Below are 12,175 nucleotides of genomic sequence, written 5' to 3' on the forward strand. Positions count from 1 at the left end.
GCCCTTCTATAGATAGACCCAGAACGAACAGCATAGGGTTCAGTGGGATCGTTCGGTGGAAAATAGAGCAAAGCTCTATAGCAATATTCTTCCAAAATCTAGTAATTAAAGGACATTGCCATATGCAGTGGTAATAGGTCCCTACAGCCGTATTGCACTTCACACAAAGAGCAGAAATCTGAGGGTGAATTTTATTTAGGAACTCCGGCGTACGCTGTAGTCTATGTAAGATTCTGTACTGGCTTTCCTTTAGTCTGTTACAGGGAAACAATTTCATGGCAGATCTGAAAGTTTTGGACCATGCTTCCGCACCAACCTGAGCTTCGAGGTCGGTTTCCCACCGAACCCTGGCCTTATCAGTGGTTATAAAGTTCAAAGACAACAATTTCCCATAACAAAGAGAAATAAATTTCTTTTTTGTAGTCATTTCCTCGTTAACTTTGAGAAGAAAGCTTTCAACAGGGTTCAAAACTGGTTGATTGGCTGGAAATTTAAGGGAGTTCACATAATGCCTTACTTGCAGGAATCCAAAGAAGTGTTTCTGTGGTAAATTATACTTAACTTGAACTTGATTAAAGGCCATAAAACTACCCCTTTCGAACAGATCACAAATAAATCTTATACCTTTAGAATACCAATCATCAAATATATTAATGCCAATACCCGGGGGGAAAGCTTTATTCCTAGTTAGAGGCTGCAGTGCACTAGAGAAACCTCTTCTTCCGACGTGGGCAGTAATATTACGCCAAACCTTTAAAGTGGGCATCAAGACGGAATTAGTTCTGACACCAAGAGGGAGGTCCGCCAGGTCAGTGGATAAGAGACTAAGAGGTGAGAGAGGGTCACAGCACCAGGCATCTACCGATGGTTCGCCCCGGTGAAGGAAGGAATGTAACCACCCTGAGATTATTTGTGCATGGCAAGCCCAGTAGTAATATAAAAAGTTAGGCAGTGCCTGACCCCCCTCATCCGTGGGCAGTTGTAAAATCTGTATCTTTAGTCTAGATTTCTTCCCACGCCATATGAATTTAGAAAGACATCCCTCAATCTCTATGAATGTTTTTCTGTTGATCCTGAGAGGCATCACTTTACCTTTAATGATGAGTTTTGACACATCAGTATATATCAATAAAGATGTGCCGACCATGGGAACAGTTTCTGGGTTTTTCCAAAGGTACAAAGGCACAGACTAACCTCACTAACGTTTGATGCACACCCAGTCATTTTGTTTTATAAGCAGGCCTGAAATATGACAAAAACCTCCCACTTCATAAAAGAGGTTCAAAGGTTACTCTTCATTACTGTCAAGAGGTAAAGCGATAATAACATTTACAGCAGCAAGCACTGTTATTGTTGCTCCGAGAAAAATGGTTTTTTTTTGTTTTGTTTTTTTACCCCGGGTTGTGAGGTAGCAGCCTTGAATTTGCTGGGTGTGTCAGAGAAAAGAGGCTCCACCATTCCCATAAACTACAGGCTTTTCTCATTTCTGTAAATTGTTCCTCCTCATGTGCTCCAACCTACAGCCTACAACCAGAACACAATACACCATGATGACGGATGTCCTAATTCCTAAAAGCAGGGGAGGCCGGTTGGAGGAACAAAAAAAAAATTGAAAAGACACAGATGATCTGCCCTTCACTGTTTCTGTGTGAGGTTTATTATTGTGTTACATTGGAAATTGTTATGAATTTAATTAAATGTGGCCCTAAATATAAACATGTCAGGCACACTGTCTGATATCATAAAGTCCTCGCCATCTCCGACAGGAGAGGACTAAGACCCAAAGAGAAATGAGATACGACAGCTGCTATGTTATCAACCAGTTATTTGCACATAAGCACTCTCTTGAGTCAGTTTGCTTAACAAAACTGATTGCTCGCTGAATAGGCAAACAGCCAGACAATTAATTTACTCATTTTATTTATTTTTTTTTTTTAAACTGGCCATTGTTTATGTCAGTTATTGCCTGCATTTAAGCACATCCCATAATGGAGCTGTAGAAGTACATCTGACTATAAACCAACAGCTATTTCCCGCCTGCTGCTCTGGTACCTGACATCAGTGAGCAGTCACCGACCTTTATACTCTGGAGTGAACTCTTTCATCTCAGGAGGCAGGGACTCGTAGAAGCGCTGCTCTCTGCTGATGAGAGGCTTACACACCGTGTGGTCATCATAACGCATCATACTGGTGTGACCGCCCACCTGAAAACACAAACACATGCAGAACACATACATAAAAAGAGCTAACAGGCAAAACAAAAAGCTAAATGTCTTAACAAAGAGACGATATTTACAACTGCTGCCTCTTTACAAGAATATTAAAAAAAATATTACACCACAATTATACCAGTAAGTGCTTTAAATTTACATGTAGTATGAACAACCTCTTAATATTTTTGTTTCTGAATGTTTGGCAGTTTTCCTATTGCAAACATTCCTTTTTTAGATAAAGACTTTTCACCCACTGTTAGCACTCACCTGGTGTATAAAAGGCTCCAGTGGAACGCCTCCTGCTCGTGGTCGTAGTGAAGCCCCTCCCCCTGTGCCCGCCCCCTGCAGCTTGCTGTCCATGTTGTTGGTGTGAGGGAGGCACATGGCTCCTGGCGGACGCACCGCGCCTCCTCCTGTAGATAAGAGGGAGATTTAACCATGAGGAAACAGCCGAAAAGTCCTGAACTCCTGCTGTAGTTTCAATACTGATAAAGCGAATTAATTTATCTTTGGAGTAATAAAGTTCAATATTGCACTATATTGAATACTGAACTCCACATTTTAAAAAACGTCATATTTTGCATATAAAAATGAGTTCCTTGTGATTTTTTCAGTACTGTCTCAGTAAAACCTAAAATGAAACTGCTTTGTGGAAAATCTGTACTTCATGTCCATCAGTTTGTACAAGTTTTTACATGTTCCATTAAGTCTACTGCTTTTGGTATACCGAGGAATTCCTGACTCAGAATTAGCCTTCAGAGGTGACTCCACATAACAGTAAATGCAACTGTGTTATTTGATAGAAGCTTTGTAATTGGTGACTTACAAAACAAACATCCTACATGATAAAACTCATGCAGTTTTCTTTGGCAGGGAAGATGTTTCACTACCAGTATTTTACACAAGTAATAGGGTAAAAATATACATCTGCATAGTTGCATTTAAAATTACAAAGTTAAGTTTTAGAGTCATTCTTGTCAGCCAAAACCTTTCATAATTTTCTCACCTGGATGGGCCTTTTAATATCTGGCATCTGGCAAACTGGCCGTTTATGAGCTTATTAATTTTATTTTGTGGGGTGACCAGAACAACATCAACAAAAAAACAAACAAAAACATTCTCTTATAGTGTGCATTGTTACAGCATGTCCTTTCACCCTCTGTGGGAAGCCTGTCTCCCCTCTTAGAAAGCTGACAGATCGAAAGTGAGGTAACATTAGTTAATTACATAACAAGCGCAAACCTCTAAAGAGCTGACTATGAACCATTAGTTTAACTCTGAACAACACACTTTAGCCTCAGCTGTCTCTGGGCTGTGAGTTTACACGTGAATATAGCCAAGACTTGAAGTGACAGGAAATTTCAGTCAGACAACCTCTTTGTTATAAAATCTGTGTGTTATCTGTCCATGAAGCCAGATAACACACACCAATTAGTTAAACTGAAGGAATGTCTTAAAGACATAAAGACCTGGATGGCCGCTAACTTTCTGCTTCTTAATTCAGATAAAACTGAGGTTATTGTACTCGGCCCTGAAAAGCCTAGAAATATGGTATCTAACCAGATTCTTACTCTGGATGGCATTACCTTGGCCTCCAGTAACGCTGTGAGGAACCTTGGAGTCATTTTTGACCAGGACATGTCCTTCAATGCACATATTAAACAAATATGTAAGACTGCGTTCTTCCATTTGCGCAACATCTCTAAAATTAGAAATATCCTGTCTCAGAGTGACGCTGAAAAAGTAGTTCATGCATTTATTACTTCCAGGCTGGACTACTGTAATTCATTATTATCAGGATGTCCAAAAAACTCACTGAAAAGCCTTCAGCTAATCCAAAATGCTGCAGCAAGAGTCCTGACAGGGACTAGAAAGAGAGAGCATATTTCTCCTGTTTTGGCTTCCCTTCATTGGCTTCCTGTTAAATCCAGAATTGAATTCAAAATCCTGCTCCTCACATACAAGGTCTTAAATAATCAGGCCCCATCTTACCTTAATGACCTTGTAGTACCATATCACCCTATTAGAGCACTTCGCTCTCACTCTGCAGGCCTACTTGCTGTTCCCAGAGTATTTAAAAGTAGAATGGGAGGGAGAGCCTTCAGTTTTCAGGCCCCTCTTCTGTGGAACCAGCTTCCAGTTTGGATTCAGGAGACAGACACTATCTCTACTTTCAAGATTAGGCTTAAAACTTTCCTTTTTGCTAAAGCATATTATTAGGGCTGGACCAGGTGACCCTGAATATTTCCTTAGTTATGCTGCAATAGACGTAGGCTGCCGGGGGATTCCCATGATGCATTGAGTTTTTCCTTTCCAGTCACCTTTCTCATTCACTATGTGTTAACAGACCTCTCTGCATTGAATCATATCTGTTATTAATCTCTGCCTCTCTTCCACAGCATGTCCTTTATCCTGTCTTCCTTCTCTCACCCCAACCGGTCGCAGCAGATGGCCGCCCCTCCCTGAGCCTGGTTCTGCCGGAGGTTTCTTCCTGTTAAAAGGGAGTTTTTCCTTCCCACTGTCGCCAAAGTGCTTGCTCATAGGGGGTCAAAATGACTTGAAGGTAAAAACTGATTTACTTTAGATTTATTGTCAATTTGGCTGCATTAAAACACCATCGAATAGAGGGCATAAAGCAGGACAGACACAAACCTATTTAATGTTTGCTACATACCACTCATAAACTAAACACAAACCAGTTTCCTCATTGTTATGGGGACACTGTTATTGGAAATTAAAGTGTGCACGATATAGACCGGCACTGATCCTGAAATATAAAGATGTGTCACACACAAGAGAATGTTGACAACTATGCATTAAAACTACAAGTAAAAAAGAACAAAAAAAAAAAATTGTAATCAGAATAAAAGTCAAATACCAGAACACTGCAGCTGATCCAGCACCTGTGCAAAACACACTGGCTGTGGATGGGAGGAGAGCTGGCTGCTAGAAGCTAGAAAACATCTGTGGAGTGGCTGAAGTTTTTTTTTTTTTTTTTTTTCCCCTTGGGGGGAGGGGGGGGGGGGGGGTTAAATTATCATCATCAGTAGCAGCAGTAGTAGTAGTATTTAAATTGATTTGAAGGGTGCCAAAATGTAAAAACAGTCCATAAATATTAAAGAACTGATAATAAAGGGCAAAGAACAAGAAACAAGACGAGATTTAAGACAGGTGGGAGGAGTTTAGAAATGTCATTGTAATGACCTGAATGAATGAGCAAATTTTTCTAATACGTCCCTCTTACACCATTTATAAAAAAAAAAAAAAAAAAAAAAATAGCTACACACGCTGACGAGTTGGAGAAAGATGAGGATATCCCAAAGCTTGCTGCTGTATTTTTCTTCAGCAGTTAGGAAAAGGGTGGAGAGGACTGACTAGAGTTGGAGTTGGGCTTGTGCTGCAGTTATTGTTTAAAAGTGTTAAGATTTATTGGGAAGAGCCCATAACTCCAATACTCAAATAAAGATAAGCAACAAATTCACATTCCTTTACATCTTTGCCAGTGCTACCCCTCAGCGTTCTAGTAGATACACCTATGGTATCAATTTGAAAATCCTAAGCCACCTTTATTCTCCAGTTATTGCAGTCACAAGATTTTAAGAACACCTTCCTCGTTTCCTCTGACCTTGAGGCCAAGGTCTCTGAGATTTGAATGTCCGAGATTTGTAGTAAATGGACCTATGGTATTGGCCACTTGGTTATGGCGTTCCATGTATGCCCTGCCTGCTAGCATCTTGCACCATGCTGTTATGTGCTGGATTGTCTCAGGGGCATCTTTACACAGCCTGCACCTGGGGTCTTGCCTGGTGTGATAGACCCCAGCCTCTATGGATCTTGTACTCAGAGCTTGTTCTTGTGCTGCCATGATTAGTGCCTCTGTGCTGTCTTTCAGTCCAGCTTTGTCCAGCCACTGGTAGGATTTCTGGATATCAGCCACCTCCTCTATCTGCCGGTGGTACATACCGTGCAGGGGCCTGTCCTTCCATGATGGTTCCTCGTCTCCCTCCTCTTTCTTGGGTTTCTGCTGCCTGAGGTATTCACTGAGCACTCGGGTCAGTTGGGGCCATCTTCGTGATGTATACTTGGATGTTCGTTGTCTCATCCTGGACTGTGGTGCTGACACTCACCAGTCCCCGGCCCCCCTTCCTTCTGCTTAGCGTACAGCCTCAGGGTGCTGGACTTGGGGTGAAACCCTCCATGCATGGTAAGGAGCTTTCTTGTATTGATGTCAGTGGCTTCTATCTCCTCTTTTGGCCAACTTATTATACCAGCTGGCTACCTGATCACGGGCAGGGCGTAGGTGTTGATAGCCCAGATCTTGTTCTTACCGTTCAGCTGACTCCTCAGGACTTGCCTGACCCTCTGTAGGTACTTGGTGGTTGCAGCTTTCCTAGCTGCCTCTTCATGGTTCCCATTCGCCTGCGGGATCCCCAGGTACTTGTAACTGTCCTCTATGTCTGCAATGTTGCCTTCTGGTAGCTCGATCCCCTCAGTTCTGACTACCTTCCCTCTCTTTGTTATCATCTGACTACACTTCTCCAGCCCGAATGACATCCCGATGTCATTGCTGTATATCCTGGTAGTGTGGATCAGTGAATCGATGTCTCGTTCACTCTTGGCATACAGCTTGATGTCATCCATGTACAGGAGGTGGCTGACAACTGCTCCGTTCCGTAGTCGGTATCCGTAGCCAGTCTTGTCAATGATCTCACTGAGGGGGTTCAGGCCTATGCAGAACAGCAGTGGGGACGGAGCATCTCCTTGGTAGATCCCGCACTTGATGGCGTGTGTGTGTGTGTGTGTGTGTGTGTGTGTGTATGTGTATATAACTTTGCCAAGAGGACTGAAGGAGATGGTCTACTGTCTGAGCAACAGCTACCTCAAATCAATCTAGAGAAGGACCCAGTCTCCATAAATTTATTATAAACATGTAACAAAGTTAAATATAAAATGTTAAGAACATGACACCATATAAGCAGCAGGTTTGGTTAAAATATTGGGTAATACATCGGCTCTGATATCAAACTTTGAGACTGATGAGCTCCTAATAGAGGGAGTTTTTGCAGAAAGAGCCGAGTAATAGGCGGATAATTCAGTAATTAGATCCTTCGGTGATTACATTGGTGTGGTTTAACTGGTTGCTAGGGTAACACAGTGAACCATAACACTGGAAAAAAGGTTTAATCAACCTTCATTAACTCAGACAGCCGTGGCAAATAGCCAAGAGAGACACCCACCTCTTGTCCTTGCTGTTTACATGAACATCAGGGGCCACATTTATACTGAAACCGTCTGAATGGGCTAAAACGTTTTAGTCATTTCTACTGCGGTATACGTTTGTGCTTTGTATTTTTAAATGGTTCACATTTTCTTCGTTGTGAATTTTTCAGTCTACACTGGTGAATTCATCTTCACAACTCTCAGGCTAATAGGGGCAAAAACAAGGAAGTGGTTTTGATGAGATGTCTGCTTTGATGCACAGAGAGGAAACTGAACTACAGGTGTGAATGCTAAAAACTCATCCTTTGATCGTACCCTGGGCATGGGCTCGGGTGTGCAGTGACGGGGACGGGGGGGCGCAGGGCACCACGGGCTGCTGGGAGCGCACGCCGGCCCCGGGGGGAGGCGGCGCCAGACCGAAAAACCACCTCGCAAAGCCCCCAATCAGAGTGCTCCAATCCACCGCCGGCACCACGGAGATCCAATCAGGACACGGGGCTGGGGGGCAGAGATGGGGGGACGGCAGGGAAAGCAGGGTGTCAGTTAGGCAGGGTCACCACTTCCTGAAAAGATAGGAAATGACACAATGTCAGTTGTAATAGTTAAGCATTCATTTAAGGTGTACAGTGTTATTTTGTGTGGGGAGAATTGGCTTTCTTTAATGTGATGACTCAAAAACAAACAAAAACAAAAAAACAACGACTATTGTTAGTGACAGTTCTCTTCAAATATTTCACTTCTTCACATCATTTCTGTGACTGATAAAAACATGACATCAGCTCTAATGGGTCAGAAGCTGGGCTGTCAACTTGCACAATATACTTTTTCACTGGCCTCGGCTCATCAGCTTTCGTCACACCCTATGAATAGCTTTTATATCTTTAAACGTGGAGTTCATTGGAAGTGGAGGACTGGGAGTATCCTTCTAGGAAGACGAAAAAAGAAAAAAAAAATCCCATAAACAATGTATTAGATTGTTCTTGAGGAAAAAACCCCCCCCAATGTTCTCATTTACAACAACTCCAATCAAGTGAATCTGAACTCGCCTTATAAAACAGCATTTCCTGGACAAGCTGCCACAAACAGTTGACATCAAATGCTTCAGCACATCAGCTTCCACCAAACTGTCACACACATGCACGCACGCGTTTTATGTCTCAATGAGTGGGATAAGAAAAATCCTGTTAATAACATTGTACTTTAAGTTTTATTACTGGCTATAGAAACCGTGTACATCATACTGCTAAGTGGTCATCTCATATATCTGGAGACCTTCCAGTCAGTTGTTTTTTGTTGTGTTTTAATCTATAAATCTCTGCTTGGCTGGGTTATTTCTTATCTGTTTCTATATGTGTAAACACCACAACAACTAGTATAGCCTACACTCTCATATTGTTATATGAATGTTTGTCTCCAGAGTCACAACGGAATAATCCTGAAATAATCTACAAAAGCAGATGAAATTATCAGAATTGGTTATGATGGGGGGAGATTAAGTCAATTTTACAGGAGAACAAGAGACTAGCTCTTTTGGTCAGTGTGAATGCTTTGATGTCTCTCTCATAATTTTTTTTAAAGTATAATAAATACAAATATATAATGGGCAACTCCTGTGGCATTTTCCATAATTATTTCTTCACTTCTGAACCTCTTCTGTCAGGAAGTTTAAGTATTGACACGATGAAGTCCATTTACTGAAGGATCATCCCCAAAAAGAACATCTCTGTTTAAAGATACCGTACTGATTTTCCTTAAGTGCTCCACACTAATACATTATGTACATTATAATTGAGGATTATTTTCTCATTCACAAAAACATTGCTCAGTAGAATAAAATAAAATCAAAGGCTTGTTTTTCTAAACAAAGACTGTTAAATCCATGACGTGACAAGATGTGACAGTTAGTACTTTAAAATGTAGCTCTCATTTTTTTTCTGTTATGTGAAGCAAAGCAAAAAGACCAAAAAACAAAAACAAACAAACAAACAAACAAAACCAAATGTCTGTCCTGGCTCAAAAAAATTACAGTAAAATAGTCTGTGTTATCTAGTTTTAACAGAGATCAATACATTTTCCTGTTAAGGCCATTTAAAACAAAACAAAAAACAAAACAACCCAGTTGATTCTGAGGGTAGCGGAATCAGGGGGAACTTTTGTTTCAGATTTAAATGATTAATGCTGATACGGTTTAATTTTATTCTTAGGATGTTAGAGGCCAGATTGGGATGATCTGCAGGCCAGTTCTGCCCCTCAGACTTTTTTTGCGCTATACCACATGTTCTATAGCACCAGGAGACTGAAAACGCGGTGTATAGTCATTGCACATAATGATGGTGTCTATAATAAAATCAGCAGAATAATCAATTTAAAAAAAAATTTTTAAACTGCCGCTTGCAGCCCTGTGCAGACATTCAGCTCAATACATGAGAGCCTGTGAGAGAAATGTGGATGCTGCCAGTAACGATAAACACCAGTTTGGATTTATGCAATTACAGCATAAACACAGCTTTAACAGTACAAAACCAGACTTTGTTTTTAACCACCATGATAAAAGTCCTGTTCATAAACATGTCAGAGGTTAAACTACTGTTCAGGATCCAGCGTCAGTCTGAGAGGCATTTATTGTGACTTTATCATAACTTCAATTCTTCTGTAATTTAACAAAACAGAAGAGGGAAAACCTACAAGCGAGATGTTTGAGTAAGAAGCTACAGACACCCGGCGATTACCAAAAATCCTGAAAACCTCAAACATCTAACATGTCATCAAGGTAAGAAATACCTTCAGCTTAAAACGCACTCGCATTGGGCCCACATCACAGGAGTGGATCACAACTGCTCACCACACAGCGCACAAATTTAACCACGATGGGACAGCCTGTTCTCAAGTCACGATCCAACCTCGACCAAGCGTGAGCTTCAGATACAGGCTGGAGTGCACAGCCACACACACAGAAACCCTCACACAAAACCTTACACACACAGAGTGTAAACAGTATTCCCCATGAGCAATGAATTCTAACATTAGAAGCAAAACACAAACATCAGGCCACATCTGTTCTGTCCTGGGATTGGTGAACTCGTCCTGATGATTCAAATCTAACTTTCCACTGCTACAATCCAACAGTTTGAAAAGAAAACATTAAATAATCCTAACTTTGAATTTTCCAAAATTGTCATTCAAGATGCGTTAGATTTATTTGGTCCAAAAAAATGTGACTACTTTTTTAATATCATAACTAAATTGCTACATTACTTTAGCATGCAAAAGTAACGTACATCCTGAATGTTAATTACTGTTAAAACCTATCCCTTTGAACCAGAAATTGCAGTGTCATTTTTTTAACCAAGACTGGATGACTTTTGAAAAATGAAAAATGTTTTTTTTTTTGAAAAATGTTCTTATAATTATAATATTGTAATTTTATTATTAATAGGACTAGTGCTGCTGTATTTTTGGCAGCTTTACACCATTTCAACTGTGCATCTTTGTACTTTAGAGTGATGAATACGCTGAAACAGATGGATCCATTCAAAATACAGCTGCAAACACACCTCTAACAAATGTCTTATCATGTAATTTAAACTCTTGAATTGATTAAAAGGAGACTGTTATATCAACAATGAAAGACAGTGTCGCTATACCCCTTGTTTGTTGACCCTTCTGGTTGGTGGTCTGCTCTCTGTTAGTAGCTCTATATGCATCCAAGGTGAATCCCCAGCAGAAAAACAATAGGTGTACGTCCACCGAGCAGTGTCTTGTAAGCAGTTTGAGCTGGGTGGGGGACAAAATCAAGGTCAACTCCCGCTCCTCTTTCTTATCATTCTCCTTCCCTTCAAATCCCCCATTTTTGTCTCCTTCCCTATTTCAGCCCTCATCTGTCTGAGATCTGCACAGTAAAATATAATGCAGAAGTTTCTACAGCTTTAGTACAACTTGGATTAGTGATTTGCTGTGTCATTCTGTGAAAAGGAAGGGCGCAACGGTAGGGAATGCACGAAGGAATGAAGGAGATTGGGAAGGAAGAGGTGTGGGTAGAAAGTCGGGGAGGGAGGGATGTTAGCTTGGAGGAAGAGAGGTTGGGTGGGAATCCAAGACAGGAGGAAAGAGGGCGAATGCTCTGATGGACGTATCAAGGCTGTGTGTTGTTTTCATATGGTTTTGTGTATCTATGTATACTTTCTACATGTGGCTCTGATTAGACAGAAAAGATATGTGACAGTCTGGAGGATTTTCAGAAATAATTGTCTGCTGTGTGTCGTTGGTGCTCTGTCTATCATCTGTCACTGTAGCAAACTCCAGGAGGAGGTGCTGAATTTTTTCCACAGTCCAAACAAATAACTCCATCTCTAATCAGCCCCCTGTGTCATGCCAGGTGTGGTGAATAACTCCAGCAGACAGCCAATCAGCTTAGAGGATCTCTGTGAGTATAGCCTACATCACCAGCCATTAATGTGACAACGCTGCAGGCTCACTACGACTCAGCAACGTTGATTGGTTAAGCTGCTATTTCGAACGCTGATTAAACTGCTATTTCTGACTGAGTGACGGTGTGTTTGTGTGTGTGGGAATCCTCGTGTCCTTCATGAAGTTAGAGATGAGAGAGCCAATTAAGGACTTCCAGGAATACCTAAGAGTAGATGGACACAACTCGGCACCTTGTTGTTGGATTTAAACGGTTGTGCAAGTCCAGTGAAAAGACAGCTGTACCAAACTCAGCACATATTTGGGCAGTTAGTTTT

General features: G+C 41.2%; 1 protein-coding gene across 2 annotated transcripts in view; it reads right to left on the bottom strand.

Moving 5' to 3' along the window:
* The window catches only part of ip6k1 (inositol hexakisphosphate kinase 1), a 35,413-nt gene that overhangs the window by 8,968 nt on the left and 14,270 nt on the right, over positions 1 to 12,175 (bottom strand). For both annotated transcript variants that reach the window (XM_085274599.1, XM_085274600.1), the window contains exons 2-4: positions 7,749 to 7,996; positions 2,481 to 2,626; positions 2,078 to 2,204 (exon numbers count right to left, since the gene is read on the bottom strand). In XM_085274599.1, coding sequence (XP_085130725.1) covers positions 2,078 to 2,204; positions 2,481 to 2,597 — 244 coding nt within the window. In that variant the 5' untranslated portion in view covers positions 2,598 to 2,626; positions 7,749 to 7,996. The remainder of the gene's footprint in view (positions 1 to 2,077; positions 2,205 to 2,480; positions 2,627 to 7,748; positions 7,997 to 12,175) is intronic.

The sequence above is a fragment of the Mchenga conophoros genome, linkage group LG5, assembly GCF_057382185.1.
Source record: "Mchenga conophoros isolate Kocher_MC1m ecotype Shallow Benthic linkage group LG5, M_conophoros_male_GT1.1, whole genome shotgun sequence".
Lineage (NCBI taxonomy): Eukaryota > Metazoa > Chordata > Actinopteri > Cichliformes > Cichlidae > Mchenga > Mchenga conophoros.